The sequence below is a fragment of the Nicotiana tabacum genome, chromosome 11 (genome assembly GCF_000715075.1).
Source record: "Nicotiana tabacum cultivar K326 chromosome 11, ASM71507v2, whole genome shotgun sequence".
NCBI classification, from domain to species: Eukaryota; Viridiplantae; Streptophyta; class Magnoliopsida; order Solanales; family Solanaceae; genus Nicotiana; species Nicotiana tabacum.
Genome location: NC_134090.1, coordinates 103109682 through 103129107, shown reverse-complemented (window position 1 = coordinate 103129107; position 19426 = coordinate 103109682). Strand labels below are relative to the sequence as shown.

Here is a 19426-nt window from a genome sequence, read left to right as displayed (position 1 = left end):
GCCAAAAAAAGGCGATATAGCCAAAGAAAATAGATAAATAAGGTGTAAAACAATGATACGTGGCTATTTAATACATAGCATATTAAATTTTAAGACCAACAAATAGTTTTATTGGGAAGGACAATAAATTAGGAGGCAAAAATTTTCTTGATTAAAATACAAAGACAAAGGAGACGAAATTACACAACTTTTGGTCGTCGAATTTCATTGTTGGGAAAAAACCTGTGATTTTATTTTTTCCTATTTAAAGTACATAATAACTGCATAAAAATCATGAATAATGCACGTGTAAAATGTTGCTCAAATGAAGTAAAAGGATATGAGAAAGCCTAATGGATTAGAAGCATAAATTGAAAGAGAGCAAACCTCAGATTTTTCTTTTCTGAGATATTTTCCTCGGGAGAAGACATGTTTCAAAAGCCCAAACATTTAACATTATCCGCAAAGAACATTCCCACCTTGTACAACAAGGAGAATTGAACATCGTATTCCGCTGCGATTTCTCAAATTTCGGTTTTCCTTTGAGAGTAATTTACTGTTTTTTTTTTCAATGGCTTTCTCTACATCCTTTTGCCGGCCCATTTCATCTTTCAATGCTATCTCTTCGCCGTCTCTCTGTTTCTTCAAACCCCTACACCACCACTTCAAACTTGATGACTCTTTTAATTCTTTGGTCGTAAAATGTTGTTCGTCTCACATGGGCAAATCTCCAGACAACTTGAATGGAAGGTATTGTAATCAATTGGGCAGTGCTAACGCTCCTTCTGTGTTGCCTTATTGCCCTTTTTTTTATCTTTTCATTTTTGTTACTTCATATCATTTTAAGAGAAACAGATTGTCCGGGGACTGTTATGGGTTGTTAAACACGAGCACAACCGTTTTTGCATCTGATTTTTAAGGGTTTAGGAAGTCTTTTTACTTTATAATAAGAGTAGAATTTCATAAATTTAGCAGCCTAAGTGTGAAATCTTCGATCAGATGGAGGTCATTCTTTCTGTTCAGTCAGCTAATAATCTCAATACTTTTATACTTTTCGTTGAATAGGCTAGTTATTCCAACTTTCATTTTTCTTTCACTGAGTAAATGTATCAGTAATTACTTATCAAAATAAAATAAAATAGAGAAAATGTATCACTAATTGCAAGAACTGCAGTTTATCCTATTTACCTTGGATTGAATGCTTTAGTACCAATACCAAAAATGTTTTACATGTACTCCTTGGTATTTTAACATCAGTAATGTATTTTTTCCACTTTTAGGCATTTTATTCGTCATGCTAGTGATACCTTATGTATGACCTTGCATTTTTTAATAACATCAATGTTCTATCTTATGCGTGTGTAGTGTTGTCAACGGCTCATTTAAGGCGCATTTAAGCCCCGAAGCTCAAGAAAGCTCAATGAGGCCACTTCACCTCGCTTAAGCAGCGCTTTTGTGTAGGCAAGGCACTAAGGCGTGCACCTCATAGCCCATGAGTTTTATCTTTAATCGAGCAGTACTAAACAACAAGTATAATTGGCAAATAAGAATATCAGTTATTGAGGAAAACATTAGAACTAAATTTGTTTCTGTTTTCTTGAATTACATATATATTTTTATTCTTTCCTTCGTTGCACCTTTTTTTTTTACTAAAGCCCGCACTTTAATTGCACTTTGCACTTAAAGTCCCAATAACCTGGAGCGCTTTTTAGAGCTTTCGCCTTTGACAACACTCGTGTGATGCAGTGTCACTTTAGGTATAACTTAATAGTCCGTAGGTAACCTGTTATATGTATTATTAGCCCTTGGAATTTAATTTTGTGCTTTGCTTTCCATGAAGCTGTGTGTTCCTTATATCAATTTCCTTGTATACATGTTCTGTGATAGGAAACCAGAGTTGTCTCCTATAGCTTCTTTTGGTGTCACGATGACAGATAATGGGACTTCTAAACCATCATATAGATGGCGTAGAGTGCTGCTTAAAGTTAGTGGGGAGGCACTAGCAGGAGATCAAGCACAAAACATTGATCCCAAGGTCAGAATAGGAAAGCTGCTCACATGTCTCCATGTTTCTGTGTTGTTCTGTTCTTCTTCTTTCTAGATTTCTGATCTTTCATCAAGCTTTCATGTTGTTATACAGATCACAATGGCCATTGCAAGGGAGGTGGCAGCTGTCACTCGTCTTGGAATTGAGGTAAAGTTTTTGAATAAATCAAATATCTCTTTCTTAAAGATCCTTATTCTTTTATTATATGAAGTTGGTGCATCATCTGAAATGTTTGAATTTGTTTTATTTACTTGTCCCATATTATCAATCCCTATTTCTGAGGGATCCTTAGACTATTGTTTTATTATTGTTTTCTCTATAATTCATGGTTTTCCTGGAGCATCAACCTTGGGATTCTTATCACAATCATTTGTACATTTTCGATTCTTGTGCTGTCTGAAGTAAATATTTACCCAAATTTTCTACTAGCTAGTGCTCAAGATCGTTTTGAGGAGATTGAACTAAAAGGACTATTGTTATTTCATTAAAGTTTTATAGCAATGAAACTTTCTTGCGTTCAAGGGAACTTGCAAATTATTAATGTGTTTGAAAATATGAACCAATTGTTGATTTTCATATTTTCTTTTTTTCTTGATGGGTAAATTAAGAATTTTATTGATGTAATAAAGAAAGAAAACAGCGTGTTAGAGTTAGTTCATGTATAGAGTGTGTTGTTTGTATAAGTGACCCACATTGATAGTGAAGGTTTTAGGTATATTTACACACCCTATATAAATGGGGTTCCTTGTATTATAATAAATTAATATCAATAACATAATTTTTCCGTGCTATTCTTACACATCATAAGAGCAATGCTGTTAGCAGTACATCCAAAAAAGGGAATAAGGACATTACAGAAAATGTAGTGAACTTAGATACTCAGTTGTGGCATTCGGCTCTAACAAATTGTCCAAACCCGTAGTGCACCAAAACCCAGCAGGGATATACAGTTGAGTTTAAGATTAACTACACTGTCCTTTTGGTCTTCGGGGACTCGAGCATTTCTTTCCTTCCAAATAACCCACCAAACAGCTGCAGGGATGGAGTTCCATGTTTCAGGAGGAAGATTTAGTCATCCTTTTTTATGTCAAGCTAGGAGGAATCCAAGGTAGATCTTGACATGCAACAGCGGATGTCCAAGATGCGAAAAATGAAATTCCAGATGTTGGATGTGATCTTGCGGTGAAGAAATAAATGATTAACATCTTCTTTGTCGTTCTCACATAGAGAGCACCTGTTGCATAAAGAATGTCCCGTATTTCGAAGGTTGTCAATAGTGAGGCATTTGCCATTAGCCAAAATCCATGAGAAAAATTTAAACCTTGTAAAAGGGACACAGATTTTCCAGATTGTTTTCCATGGCCAGGGAGCCGAACCTTGGGGAAAAACCGTGAAATGGCAGTAAATTATAGAGGAATAGCATCAAGCTGCATGAAATCATATTTGCTATTCTAACTTCTTATATTCAATCTTATATCACGTTAAATCAATAAATCTGCCATGAGCTCATTAGTGGCAATGTTGGTCTGGTTTTTCATAGATTTCTCAGATCTTCTAGAAATTGTGGTAGGTTTGCCGCAGTTGTTAGTGGAAGTAATATTTTTGGTGGATCCTCTTGGGCAGGAAGTAGTGGACTGGATTTCTATCTGTTCATCTGCTGTTCAATTATTCATTTTCATATTTGTTATTCAAACTTCTTGTTTTTGATCATGTGCCATGATTAAATCAGTATAAGACTACTATGAGTTCCTTGATGGCGATCTTGTTCGGGTTTTTCATGGATTCTCAGCTGTTCTAGCAATATAGCAGGTTGCAATAGTGGTTGGTGGAGGTAATATTTTTCGTGGATCCTCCTGGGCAGGAAGCAGTGGACTGGATCGTTCATCTGCTGATTATATTGGGTATGTTTGTTATTGTTTTACTGTTAGTTTGAATTATTTTTGAAAAAAAAGTTAGTTTCAAATGCTTTCAAAAGTTAAATATCGATTTGTTTACCTTTCTGTCTTTTTTGGGTTAATTTGACACTTTTTCTTGCTCAAAGAAAACTTTCTCTCTGTACTTAGTGATCTTGCATGCGACTGGGTATATCACTGGAAATTCAAGGGTGTAACCGGGCTTTGTAGTGTTGTCTGTGCAATTTAGTATGCTTTAGACAGACATGTCTCTAACTTAAAGGTATGCTTAAGTACACATTCGTTGATAGCTTTGAGAAAATATACTTGAGGCAGCAAAGGGTGGTAGGAAAAGTTATTTTGATGGGTTCCTACTTCCTATTTCCAAAAAAAGATGTTGATGTAGGACAGGCTTGGTTGTTTTCCTGTTACATGAAATAGCGGTTAAACAAATCAGAGCGGGTTTCGAGGCCCCTTTTTCCTTTTCGGGCTTTGGTGTTGGTGTCTAAATTTATAAAAAAAGTGCTTCAAAGGAATTATCATGTCCATGAATAGATGATGATTGGAGATTACAGAAGCTAAGAAAGGAAAGTTATGCAGCTTTTACAGTAATATTGTATCATATACTAGGGTGGCTTCAAAGTTGTTGGCCAAAGAGGATTCTGATAGGCTGTTAAACCAATGGTAAAATAGTGATGTAGTTAGTTTTTGAAAGCTGAAGTTATTTAAAAACATGGGAAGATAACCATTGAATTAACTGTATCAGGCAACTCATATTCTCTGCTAACCATCTATTTATACTACAAAGTCCTGGACATTTACTTGCAACAACTCGATGCTATTAAAACTGGAGAGCTAAGCTGTACTCTAAAACTATCTAAGCTGTGCAGGCTGCCCCTAGTCCAGATCTCGGAAAAATTCTTAAGAATTATATAACTCTTAGCCAAGATGAAGTTTATATAAGCATATTACAATGAGGTAACATTAGAATTGATTGGAACATAAAACAAGATTAAATACTTTTTAGATGTCAGTTCTCAACAATCTAAGTAGGCTATGCCTGAGATGAAGCAAAATCTGTATTTTGTCAAATGCATTTTGTTTTTTCTTAATGTCTAATAGGTACAAATGCTTTTGTTTTGAAGTATATGAGCCCGAGATTCTGCAGAATCTGGTGATGCAACTCTTGATTTCAGTCCAAATGTCTTCCTTATATTTGTGTTCAAACCAAGATTCGCATTGCTAGGAACTTCAGACCTTCAGGCTCATATACTTGAAACAAAGCTTTTGTTTGTTGATGCTCTTCTGGAGTGAGTAGATCAGTTCTTTAAGTTGGTCAGGTTGAAACTCCGTTGAATGGTGGCATCACTTCTTGTTTAACCTGTCCTATGAGTTATCGGTGCGTGCTGAAGATGAATGGGAGAGAGATCACTTTGAGAAAATTTGGCATTACTCTTAATATGAAAGTTTTATCGCTTACCTTTCAGGATGTTGGCAACTGTTATGAATGCAATATTCTTACAAGCTACAATGGAGAGCATTGGGATCCCTACAAGAGTCCAGACTGCATTTCGAATGTCGGAAGTTGCTGAACCATATATCCGTAGAAGGGCTGTTAGGCATCTCGAGAAAGGGAGGGTAGTAATTTTTGCAGCAGGAACTGGGAATCCCTTCTTCACAACAGACACTGCTGCAGCTTTGCGTTGTGCAGAGAGTGAGTTCTACTTTTTTCCTGATTCAGATCTTCTACATGCATGGAACTTTGACATACTTGCAAATTGAAGTAAATTCTGCAAACTATCATTCTTCCTTTCTAAATTGGAGAATTTAGAAAGCAAAAATAAGAAGCAAATGTTACAAGCTCTCCATAACGTAAACAGTCCTATATTTGAAAGACATTCTAAACGGAGTGGATAATAACTAAAGTTCCTTCAGAGGTGATAATTTTCCTAAAATCAATTCTTCATGGATCATGTGAAACTATTCGGCTAAGAATATACTAAGTTCATTGTATGCCCACTTCAGCACCTAAATGTTAACTAGTAATTTATTTCCCATTAAATGGAAATGTCGCATAACATTGGACCTGATTGAATAGTTTGTCCCCATATGGTTCTCGTCCAAGTGATGATGTGGTCTATGAGACAAATGAGGCTCTACTACTGGAACATATATAAGATTGCACGTCTCTGTTTTTTTTTTTTTTTTTTTTTTTTGTTTCTTACCAATAAAATTTTGAATGCATTGAAGTTAATGCTGAGGTGGTGTTGAAGGCAACCAACGTTGATGGAGTCTATGATGATAACCCTAGGCATAATCCTGACGCTCGACTTCAGGATAACCTGACTTATCATGATGTAATTTCTAAGGAGCTCTCCGTGATGGACCTGACTGCAATAACTTTGTGCCAAGAGAACAACATTCCAGGTACGAGGTTTCCTACCCTTGTATCCCTATACCTTTTTGTGGATGATTCAAGACGTGTCATTGACGAGCCTTTCCCTTTTAATTAAGTACTGACCTTTCCCATCTTATTTGTCATTATGCAGTTGTCGTTTTTAATCTCAATAAACCAGGTAACATTGCTAAAGCCATTAAAGGAGAGAGGGTTGGCACATTAATTGGTGACACATGGAATACTGAAGCTGCAGTGTCTTAAGAGGAAAAAAGAAAAGAGGTCTGTTTCAGCAGCTGGAAGTTGGATTCCTGTGCTGTAGCATTTTAACACACTGACAGCTCATTTTTGCAGATTGTTCCAAGAAGTTGGAGTGCGCTCTCTTTACAGAAAGCCATGGAATTCAACATAAATGCTGATACTGGATACATGTTAGTGGGTACTAGAAATTCTTCTCCCTAGGAATTTTCAGAGCTTTTCTTTGAAGTGCAAAACTAGGTAGCCAAGAGTTGCTTCTTTTTTTTTCGACGGTATTGCTCCTTTGTGTTTCTACATTTCTCTTCTTGCCCCTAACATATTCACCCACTCACACCTGCTCACCCATCCAAACCCAATGCTTTTAGGTATCATTCGTTTTGCAGTATAAGAAAATATAATTTATCTATAAAATTATTTAATTACTTATATAACGGTTGGTTTCTGGTACAAAATGCCGCATTACTAATATAATTTATGCATAACTAATAGTACAACAAATGCTTATGTGGAGTTTGATATCGGAAACTAGAAACTGTAGTATTAACTTCGGTATAACTTGTACGGTTACGTATTATTCTCTTTTATACGAGATAACATGTGGAATAAGAATAGCATCTGAAGACAAAAATGTTCTTATATGATGCAGTATCCATATAACAATTCATGCATTTTATTCAACAATGACACCAACAATAATTAGTGCATTATAACTACTCCCTCTTTTTCAATTTATGTGAACATGTTTGATTAGATACGGAGTTTAAGAAAAAAATAAAGATTTTTGAAATTTGTGGTCCTAAACAAGTCAAAAAAGGATCTAGAATATTTGTGTGGTTATAAAAGCTTCTCACTAAGGGTATAATTGAGAGTTTAAGTTAAATTATTTCCAAATTTATAAATGAGTCATTTTTTTTTAAACTAACCAAAAAATAAAAATAGATTCACATACACCAAAAAGAAGTAGTAGATTATAAGCTAAACGATAAGCTGTAATATTTGAGAAATGAACTTAAACATGCTTTAGCAGCTAAAATCTCGATGTAGGAAAAAACGTTTTCCACTTGAACTTTGACTAAGTTCTGAACCTAAAAAAGCAAATTTGGCACATTGTTTTCGACTAAAGCATTTGCGCTTCAATACAATGTACTCCCTCCGATCCACAATAAATAACCAATTTGTTTTTGACATGCCCATTAAAAAAAAACTAAATTCTATACAAAAATTCTAGTATGACTAAACTACCCTTAATTAAATATTTAATATGAGGAGTAAGAAAACCTTTTAAGGATATGTACATAAGGATAGTTTTGTAAAAACAAATTAAATTTTTTCTTAATTATATAAGTGAACACTTATTTTGGATCAAAATAAAAAATTAAATTGGTCCCTTATTGTGGACAGAAGGAAGTATTAGTTTCATAGACCACAGTGGTAGTTGAACAATTCCATGCCACATCGTAGTCTTCAAAGGTCTTTATTTTTCGTTGTTTCATTAACCGTTCATCTCACTTTTCAAAAAAATTCGGAAAGAAGAGTGTGTTTGGTACGAAGGAAAATATTCTAAAAATATTTTTTATTTTTCTCATGTTTGATTGGCTTAAATATTTTGAAAAATATTTTTTTTCATGAACTTATTTTCCTCCAATTGGAGAAAAATATTTTCCCTATCAATTCCAAAACTCTTTTTTAACCTTCCCCGCCCTATTTTCCATCCCCACCAACCCACCCACACCCCCAACACCACCCCTATCAACAAAAAAAAGTATTTTTTTCATGATGTAGATTTATTTTTCTTTTTAATTTCAACAAAATGGGATTTTCTTTTTATGATATAGGAAAAGTATTTTCTTTTATTTCAACAAAATAAGTACTTTATTTTCATGTTGTAGAAAGAGTACTTTCTTTATGAACAAAAAAAAAACGTATTTTCTTTTTAGTTATGGAGCACAAATTTCAGCGTTATTTTTACGTAAAAAAGTAATGCAACATATTAGTTCCTTTGAGTTTGTATAAACTTTTAGAAGAATAATTAAATTTGAAAGAAAATAAAGTCCAAATATTGGATATTGGGGGGGGGGGGGGGGATAGCACAGGAAACATGGGGACTTGGGGGAACGGGGTGAAGAGAGTAGCATAAAAAGTTATTTTCCTAAACAATATTTTCTACTATCACCAAACACTAGAAAATATTTTTCATAAAAAGTTTTTCATTCACCAAACAAGAGAAAATAAATTATAAAATCACTCATTTTCCATGAAAATATTTTCTAGCTTCGTGCCAAACACACCCTAACAATTCTTTCTGATTCATAAAATCCTTTCTTTCGATTCGTGGTGATTCAATTTATTACTACTGCCGACACCTATAAGGCACATGTCCAAAACACACATGCACGAGGCTATTTTCCTCAATCATGTGAAACTCTCACCAAGCCTCCGCCCCTGCACCCCAAAACCTCAACAGAACACAATACTGGCATTCCTCGCCATTCACCAAATTCAACACTGGTCAAACACTTGCCATTCAGCCATTGATCCACTAAATTAAACCATGAAAAATACCAAACTTAAAGAAACCTACCATTCTTTCCAACAAACTCCAAACCATCTCGCAATTAATCCAATTCAATGGCGTCTCATTTCTCTCTGGCAATTCTTTCCCTCTTTTTATTCTTCACCTTCTCTTACGCCAAAAATCACCATCACCTCCATTTTCCGCCTGAGATTCGAGGAGCCTGCAAGGCCTCACGCGAACCATCAACATGCGAGGCTTCATTCCATCATCACTTGCCTTCCAACCCTACAACACTTCAAATAATCCATTTGGCCTTGGGCCTCTCCTCACAAAAACTTACCAAGGCCCAGGCCATGGTGAAGGATATCTTGAATGTTTCGGCTGGAAATCTGAACCTCACGGTCGCCGCGAAAAATTGCATGGAGGGACTCGAGTCTTCAGAGTACAGATTCAAACAGACAGCTGATCATGCATTGCCAGGTGGTAAAATGAAGGACGCTCGTGCATGGATGAGTGCCGCGCTGGGGTACCAACACGGCTGCTCGTCAGGTTTGCAAAAAGTAAACGACACCGTTCAAGTGAGAAAAACTATAGTATTTGTGGATTCCTTGATTGGGTTCACCAGCAATACTCTGGGGATGCTCATGAATTACGACATTCACGGGAGCAAAACCGGATCATGGGGTCCGCCAAAGACAGAGCGTGACGGATTTTGGGAAGGTGTTAGGGGGACCAGGTATGATAGGACCAAACCTATTGTTGTATGTGAAAGTAGACAAAACAAAAGAAAGAAAAATTAAAAAGAGATGAAAATATGATATAAGCACTTACATCGACATTCTTGTGATGTAAGCGCTTACCTCGGCATTCTTATGATTTAAGCGCTTACCTCGGTAGGACATTCAAATGCTATAAATAGGGGTCTACATTTTCATTTGTAGATCATCCCAAAACTTTTTCTTTCTCTCTTCAATTAATAAAGAGCTATTCTTTGTGTGGCCGTGGAGTAGGCAAAAATTGCCGAACCACGTAAATCTTGTCTTGTTTTGTCTTGTCTTGTGCAATTTATTGCTTCTCTCTTAAATATTTTTTTCTTTCTATTAGCTTGATACGCTTCCCAACAACTGGTATCAGAGCACAGACAGTGTAATTCTGGTAGAAAAGTACAGTATTGGTGCAGGTACTATTCACAAGAATAGTGCGACACTATTGATCATCGTTACTATTCACAAGCACTATTCACATAAATTGTTTTTGTGAAAATGGCATCGGAAGAAGAGAAGGTTAAGATTGACAAGTTCAATGGCAAAGATTTTGGATTCTGGAAAATGCAAATAGAGGACTATTTGTACCAGAAAAAATTACACTTACCTATGACCGAGGTGAAACCAGAGACTTTGTCCAAAGCGGATTGGGATCTATTAGATCGCCAAGCTCTTGGTGTGATTCGTTTGACGCTAACACGAAATGTGGCATTTAACATCATTAACGAGAAGACCACTGCAGGCCTGATGAAGGCGTTATCAAATATGTATTAGAAACCATCTGCTTCAAATAAAGTCTATTTGATGCGTCGATTGTTCAACTTAAAAATGACAGAAGGTGGATCAGTCACGGAACATATCAATGAGTTTAATACAATATTAACTTAGTTGAGTTCTGTTAATATAACAATTGATGACGAAATCAGAGCGTTGATTCTACTATCATCTTTACTGGAGAGTTGGTCTGCAACAGTAACTGCAGTTAGCAGTTCATCAGGAAGTACCAAACTCAAATTGAATGATATTAGAGACTTGGTTCTAAGCGAAGATATTCGCCGAAGAGAATCAAGTGATTCCTCAGGATCTGCTTTTAGTACCGAAAGCAGGGGGAGAATTAACCAAAGAGAACAGAGTTATGGTCGTGGCAGATCAAAGTCAAGGAGAAGAGGACAATCCAAAAATCGCAAGGACATTACTTGTTGGAATTGTGATAAAAAGGGTCACTACAGTAGCCAGTGTAGAGAACCAAAGAAGAAGAAGAAGGAAGAAAATTCAGCAAATGTAATTGCTGAACAAGTCGGTGATGCACTAATTTGTTGTGCAGACAGTCCAGTCGAATCTTGGATTCTGGACTCAGGTGCATCATTTCACTCTACATCATGCAAAGAATTATTGCATAATTATATTGCTGGAAAATTTGGGAAAGTTTATCTAGCAGACAGCGAACCTCTCGACATTTCCGGAAAAGGTGAAGTTCATATAAAGACTTCACAAGGCACGCTATAGAAATTGCAAAATGTATGACATGTTCCTGGCCTTAAGAAAAATCTGATATCTATGGGTTAGATTGACGATGAAGGATATACAATAACATTCGGCAACGGATCGTGGAAGATAACCAAAGGGAATTTGGTTGTGGCACGAGGCTTCAAAAGGGGAACACTGTATGCAACTACAATAGAAAGAGATACTATAGCAACAGTTGATCATGGTCGTGATACAACATTGTGGCACCGGAGGCTCGGGCATATGAGTGAGAAGGGAATGAAGCTTTTGGCATCCAAAGAAAAGTTTCCAAACCTAAAACATGTTGAATTAGGTTGCGAAGATTGCATTTACGGGAAACAAAAGAGAGTTAGTTTCTCAAAGGTGGGAAGGACGCCAAAGAAAGAGAAACTGAAACTAGTGCATACAGATGTGTGGGGACTAGCTCCTGTAACTTCTCTAGGAGGCTCACGCTATTATGTCACCTTCATTGATGACTCCACAAGAAAGGTATGGGTTTATTTTCTGGAAAAAAAATCTGATGTGTTTGTTACCTTTAAAAGATGGAAAGCTGAAGCTAAAAATCAGACAAGTCTAAAGTTAAAATGTCTGAAGTCTGACAATGGAGAAGAGTATGATAGCCAAGAGTTCAAAGCATTTTGCTTGGAGAATGGGATCAGAATGATCAAGACAGTTCCTAGAACACCGGAACAAAATGGTGTTGCTGAGAGGATGAACAGAACCCTGAATGAACGAGCCAGAAGTATGAGAATACATTCTGGATTGCCGAAATATTTTTGGGCTGAGGCTGTTAACACGGCAGCTTACCTCATAAATAGGGGACCCTCTGTACCACTGAATTTTGAAATTCCCGAGGAGGTATGGACAGGAAAGAAGGTAACTCTCTCTCACATCTGAAAAGTTCTGGTTGTGTTGCTTATGTTTATGTAAACTCTAATGATAGAGATAAGCTTGATCCTAAAGCCAAAAAATATTTCTTTATTGGCTATGGTGATGATAATTTTGGTTATCGATTTTGGGATGATTAGAATAGAAAGATCCTAAGACACAGGAATGTCACATTTAATGAAAATGTGATGTACAAGGACAAGCTTGAAGTAGAACCAACCAACACCAGTAAACAGACAATGTCTGAAACAGTTGAGTTAGAAGAAATCTCAGAAAATGAAGTGGCTAGAGGGATTACAACTAATTCTGAAATTGAAGATGAAGAACCAGAAGCCGAATTTGAAGAAGAACTAGAAGTCGAACCTGGATCAGAACCAGAACCGGAACCAGAGATAGAATCAAATGCAGAACCAAATCTGGAATCAGGACCTGAATCGAATTCGGATTCTGTTACTCATGAACCTACATTGAGGAGATCTAAAAGAGTCACGAATGCTCCAGATAGGTTAACTCTCTCTTTTCACTATTTACTTCTTACTGATTCTGGAGAACCAGAGCATTTTGTTGAAGCAATGCAGGTAATAGACTCTGATAAGTGGAAGCTAGCCATGAAAAAAGAGATGAATTCTCTTCAAAAGAATAAAACATGGATACTTACGGAGTTACCAAAAGGAAAGAAGGCATTGCAGAACAAGTGGGTGTACAAAATCAAGGAAGAGATGATGGTAAGAAGAGATACAAAATACGATTAGTAGTAAAAGGCTTTTAGCAGAAGGAAGGAATTGACTACACCAAGATCTTCTCTCCTGTAGTCAAATTAACTACTATCAGGTTGGTGCTAAGTATCGTAGCTGCAGAAAATTTGCATTTGGAGCAGCTAGATGTTAAAACTGCTTTCTTGCATGGTGACCTTGAAGAAGACATCTACATGAAGCAACCTGAAGGTTTTCAAGTTTCTGGTAAAGAAAACTTTGTGTGTAAGTTGAAGAAGAGTTTGTATGGTTTGAAACAAGCTCCCCGACAATGGTACAAGAAATTTGATGGATTCATGCATAAAAATGGTTTCACACGATGTGAGATGGACCATTGCTGTTATATCAAAAATCTTGATGAATCCTATATTATTTTACTGTTGTACGTTGATGATATGATAATTTCAGGATCTAGCATAAATGAGATCAATTTGGTTAAGCAACAACTGGCAGAGGAGTTTGAAATGAAAGACTTAGGACCAGCTAAGCAAATGCTTGGGATGAGGATTAGCAGAAACAGGTCGGAAGGAACCTTAAAATTGTCTCAAGAAAAGTACATACAGAAGGTACTAAGCAGGTTCAGTCTTCATGATGCAAAGACCAGAAGCACTCCACTCGAAAGCCATCTAAATCTGTCAAAGGACCAATCACCTAAGACAGACGAAGAAAGGAAGTACATGTCCAAAGTTCTGTATGCTTCAGCAGTAGGAAGTTTGATGGATGCTATGGTTTGCACTAGACCTGACATAGCCCATGTTGTTGGAGTTGTCAGTAGATACATGTCAGATCCATGAAAGGAGCATTGGGAAGGTGTAAAATGGATATTGCGATATCTCAAAGGCACCTCAGGTATGACACTTTGTTTTAAAAAGAGCAATATTATCTTACAAGGTTTTGCTGATGTAAATTTAGGCAGCGATCTGGATAGTCAAAAAAGTACCACGGGCTACGTGTTCACCTTGGGTGGTACTGCTGCTAGTTGGATGTCCAAACTTCAGAAAAGTGTTGCTCTATCTACCACTGAAGCAGAGTACATGGCAATCTCAGAAGCTGGAAAAGAGATGATTTGGCTCAAGAATTTTCTTAAAGAGCTAGGTAAAGAGCAGGACAATTGTGAGCTTTTCAGCGATAGCCAGAGTGCAATTCATCTTGCCAAGAATCCAGTATTCATGCAAGATCGAAGCATATCCAGTTGAGGTATCATCATATCCGAGAGTTGATAAATGAAGGAATTCTTTCCCTACAGAAGATACCAGGATCAAGAACCCGTCAGACATGTTGACCAAAGTTGTCGGTGTTGACAAACTGAGGCTGTGCACTGCCTCAGTTAGCCTTCAAGACTGATAGCGTGAAGGCGCCACCAGAGAATAACAAATCTTTTTTTTATTTTCTTTCTTGATGTAACATAGGTTTGAGGGGGAGATTGATAGGACCAAACCTATTGTTGTATGTGAAAGTAGACAAAACAAAAGAAAGAAAAATCAAAAAGAGATGAAAATATGATGTAAGCGCTTACATCGACATTCTTGTGATGTAAGCGCTTACCTCGGCATTCTTATGATGTAAGCTCTTACATCGGCATTCTTATGATGTAAGCGTTTACCTCGGCAGAGCATTCAAATGCCTATAAATAGGGGTCTACATTTTCATTTGTAGATCATCCCAAAACTTCTTCTTTCTCTCTTCAATTAATAAAGAACTATTCTTTGTGTGACCGTGAAGTAGGCAAAAATTGCCGAACCACGTAAATCTTGTCTTGTTTTGTCTTGTACAATTTATTGTTTTTCTCTTTTAAATATTCTTTTCTTTCTATTAGCTTGATACGCTTCCCAACAAGGTATATATTGAATTTGTATGTTCACCTTATCTGAAAATTTAAATTGTTAGACGAAATATATTTTTAATTACTTAATTATATTACATTTCACGATCAGAATGTATATCAGGGGCGGGGTACCTTCGAGTTTGAAGTCGAATGTGACGGTTTGCAAGGCTGGAAATTGTGACTATAAAACCGTGCAGGAGGCGGTGAATGCAGCGCCGAACTACTTGGTATATGAGAAATTTGTTATATGGATCAAGGCAGGATTGTATGATGAGATTATTAGAATCCCTTTGGCGAAGAGAAATGTGGTATTTTTGGGAGATGGAATGGGCAAAACTGTTATTACTGGATCATTAAATGTTGGTCACATGGGCAACAATGGAGTCACCACTTTTGAATCTGCTACGGTCGGTAAGTGAATTATTATTTCTTGGTGGTTCATTCCATTTGATCATTTTGTTTGACGATAGGATCTTTATGTAAATCCTTATTTAATAATTCTACCAATTTTTCTTTAAATTAATCAAGTTCAAATTTCATCCTAAAAAATCGACGATTGTGAATGTAGGCTAAAGTTTTCTAATTTTAATTTCAAGACCACAAATACAGTATAAACAGTTGTATCTACTAATGTTTCAATTATTTTATTTTATGCACAACGTAGACAAAAATTATGAGCTTGGCGCCTCCGTGTTAGAATTTAATGCTCATAAATCATGCACCGGCAAACTTGTACGGCTCGCCGAATTAGTGGATAAAACTGTACTGTCCTACGGTCCATTTTAAATGTGCCTTTCTAATTTGGTAGATAAGTGTTTATTTTGGTCCAAAATAAGTGTCCATTTATATAATCAAGAAAATATTTGATTTGTTTTTTTAAAATCCTTGTGTACGTATCCCTAAAAAATCATTTACTCCTCACATTTGAAAAGAGAAACAAGTGTTACTATAACTATGCTGCAACACTTAATTAAGGGTAGTTTAGTCACACTAACTATTTTTGTCTAGAATTTAATATTTCCTTAATGGATGTGCCCAAAGTAAATTAGTGACTTATTGTGGACCAGGGAGTAAAAATCAAGAAGGCACTAATTTTTTTTCTTCAAATTTATTCTTGCTTCAATAAATGATCAAAAAATTTTGAGGAGAGGTAAAATGGTAACTTAATCTAATAATCCTTATGATTAAATAATTTTCTTAATGGGTATGGTTGCAAAAATAGTTCTTAAAATTGGAATAATATGAACATGAAATAGTACAATTGAACACAGTCCATTGTGGCTGCATTTATTTTTGACCAGTTTGCTCAATTAAGGACTCTCTCTTATAAAAGGATGTTCTTGTATAGTGATTGTCCTTATAAAGTAAAATGCTACAAAAATCATGCTATACTATCAAGAAATTTATCACACTTCCAATAAAAACTTGAAAACGAAAAGTTATCAAATACTTCTAGACAAATGGTCATAGTACTTTTACATTTCATACTGTAATAAAGTGTTTAACATTTTTTCCTAGCTTCGTTCATTAATGAGCCTACTACACATGATTTCAAGGAATATATATAAGCAGTCCAAAAATTATGATGAAATCTGTAGAACATATACTTTAATTTGGTGCTTTCATAAGTTGTTCTGATGTCTTTTTTTTTGGGGGGAGTTGTAAAACAGGAGTACTTGGTGATGGATTCATGGCTAGGGGTCTAACCATTCAAAACACAGCAGGTCCTGATGCTCAACAAGCCGTAGCTTTTCGATCCAGCAGTGATCATTCTATCGTAGAAAACTGCGAATTCCTGGGCAATCAGGACACACTTTATCTCAATTCATTGCGACAGTATTACAAATCATGTCGCATCCAAGGCAATATAGACTTCATATTTGGAAACGCGGCCGCCTTTTTCCAAGACTGTGACATCCTAGTCGCCCCTCGGCTAGTAAATCCAGAGAATGGCGAAACCAATGCTGTAACTGCTCATGGTAGAATAGAGCCAGGACAATCAACAGGATTCGTCTTCCACAATTGTTCAATCAATGGAACTGAAGAATATATGAAGTTGTACTACAGTAATGCTAGTGTACACAAAACTTTCCTTGGAAGACCATGGAAGGAGTATTCCAGGACAGTTTTTATACAATGTAAACTGGGGGATCTTATTAATCCTGCTGGATGGATGCCTTGGAGTGGTGAATTTGCTTTGAAAACTCTTTACTACGGAGAATTCGAAAATAGTGGTGGAGCTGCAGCCAATGCCAAAGAACGAGTGTTGTGGAGTAGCAAAATCCCAGCTCAACATATTTATTCATACTCTCTCCATAATTTCATTCAAGGCGATCAATGGATTCCTTCATCATGATTGAAATATTGGCAAATTTTGATTTTGGTCATTTCATTGTAACATATTTAACCTTCAATTAATTCAAACATATGCACTTTTGACCCCTCTGCTTGTGAATCTAGACTAATTCATTAATTACCCTTGCATTACGTTAAACTTGTACTGTTAATTAATCAACATTTTTTCAATAGTTCTAGAAATGGTCTAATTATAATATTTTTTGTATAGGGTAAAATATGTTATGCCAAGTGGCCGCTTAAAAGAATGACACGTGGAAACGAAGGCAATTATCCTGTTTGGTATCAGAGGGAATTGACACTCATAAAGTGGCAATAAATACCCTCCGCTCGGTAGCATTAATGAAGAATATTCCACAGCATTGAGTGCATTGTCCGTTACAAAGAATTTGTCAATTATGTTCACCGTTACACCTTTATCAATGGCCCTCATAATTGACATTAAAAAAGGGCACGATCCTAGGACCTTTTTCCCTAGACGTATCTATAAATAGTGAGCTCAGCTATTATTGTAAAGGACACGAATTTACTGGCAAATTAATACTATAATCTATTCAAAGCTCTATATAACTTTATCTTCTTACTTTTTGTTCTTATTACTATTGCGCCTAGAGGCCTCGGTACCAGAATCATTATTTCTATTTTTTCGTCTTCATATCAAGGCTAAGTGTTACATATTTCTTCAATTATTTTATTATTTCATGATTGAATTAATTCACTAGTCTAGAAATCACGTACAAATTTAACTGTACCGTTTTACAAGCAAATAGTTTGGTGCCCACCGTGGGCCTAGATAACCGTGTAATTAAGCTGATCTTTACCTATATTACTAACGTGTTTTGATTATTTGTCTTAGAAAAAATCATTAAAAAGGGCAGATAAACGGTGTTAATAACACACACAATCCTGAAGTTCGAGTAGACCAACCTCATTTTGAGGATTCAATTAGTGACATCCACAATGACGGGAACAATGCCACGTTGGTCCACGACAGGTGATACCCGCGACATGTTCGGGAGGCAACTCCCAATGATGCTGAGGAGGAATATGTTGTTTATGCGGTAAGGGTCCTACAAGAGCAACAAGCGATCATTCTAGGCCACCTCATATGGCAGGATAAGGTTATGACGGAGTTAAAACATGTGTTATTGTAGGCTTCCAATAACTCGAATAGACAAGATCCAGTTATTCCTGGAGCTCTCGCAAATCAAACAACGGAGAGGGTCGATAAAAACACCCCAAGGGGCGAGGTTGGTTCCGATGGAGCTGGGGGAGTGGATCCGGCCCCAATAACGAAAATGATCCCTTCAAGAATAAACTTTTGCAGTTTATGAGAGAAGTGAAGACTCGCATGGACCAAATCCCGGGAGCACCAACGGTGCTGAAAGGACCAGACTCGAAGAAGTATACTAATTTGCCGTACAAACCAAGTGCGGCACCAGAATTAATCTCGAAGCGGTTTAAAATGCCCGACGTGACAAATTATGACGGAACTTCAGACTCTTAGGAGCATATTACCATCTATATAACAACGGTGAAGGGGAATGATTTAGATCCTCACGAGATTGAATCTGTTTTGGTGAATAAATTTGGAGAGACTCTCACGAGGGGGAGACTTGACATGGTATTCACTGTTAACCGAGCATTCCATAGATTCCTTTGAGATGCTCGTGAATTCTTTTATTAAGGCTCATGTCGGGGCCACAAAGGTACAGGCCTGAAAGGCTGGCATAATCAAAATTGCACAAGGAGAATTCGAGCTGTTGCGAGAGTTCGTTACTCGGTACCAAAAGGAGAGGATATTGCTCCTGGTTGTTCCGGACGAATGGGAGGCTAAAGCATTCACCAAGGGATTGAATCCGAGAAGTTCAGACGCTTCCCGGAAACTGAAGGAAATCTTGCTTGAGTTCAAGCAACGACTTAGGCGAATGTCCCAATTGGTTTAAACCAAAGATAAGGATCGAAGATGATAAGATTGGTTTCCCATCGTCGGCAAAGGGACGGGAGAAAAATAAAGAAAAATCAAAAGACAACTTAGACACAGACAGATAGTCTTCGAGGGTTCGATTTTTGCCTTATTAACGGACTGAAGGCTGCGACAGAGGTTTTCGGTCAGCAGATAGATTCGCTACCGACATAAGGTCTTATCACGGTCGACACAATAGATCATTACAGGACAAGGAAGCGTCAGGTACGCGGGATCCTTCCTACCCCAGACTATCAGAATACAATTTCAATGTCAGCGTAGTA

The 19426-nt window shown here is 36.7% G+C and overlaps 2 protein-coding genes across 3 annotated transcripts; both read left to right on the top strand.

Annotated features, from left to right (window-relative positions):
* The first annotated feature begins 342 nt into the window (after positions 1–342).
* Positions 343–7023, top strand: LOC107811021 (uridylate kinase PUMPKIN, chloroplastic). Its single transcript, XM_016635857.2, has 8 exons — positions 343–729; positions 1867–2014; positions 2120–2173; positions 3836–3927; positions 5406–5632; positions 6169–6345; positions 6468–6595; positions 6668–7023. The coding sequence occupies exons 1-7, from the start codon at positions 551–553 to the stop codon at positions 6575–6577; spliced, it is 987 nt and encodes a 328-aa protein (XP_016491343.2). The 5' UTR covers positions 343–550; the 3' UTR covers positions 6578–6595; positions 6668–7023.
* A 1855-nt stretch (positions 7024–8878) lies between these two features.
* Positions 8879–17332, top strand: LOC107811022 (putative pectinesterase/pectinesterase inhibitor 51). Of its 2 annotated transcripts, none has more exons than XM_075225335.1 (3): positions 8879–9822; positions 14943–15232; positions 16492–17332. In XM_075225335.1, exons 1-3 carry the CDS (start codon positions 9200–9202, stop codon positions 17175–17177), a joined length of 1599 nt encoding a protein of 532 aa, XP_075081436.1. In that variant the 5' UTR covers positions 8879–9199; the 3' UTR covers positions 17178–17332. The 2 variants fall into 2 exon arrangements, with proteins under 2 accessions (XP_075081436.1, XP_016491345.2); XM_016635859.2 differs by having other exon boundaries at positions 8881–9822; positions 14931–15232.
* The last annotated feature ends 2094 nt before the right edge of the window (positions 17333–19426 follow it).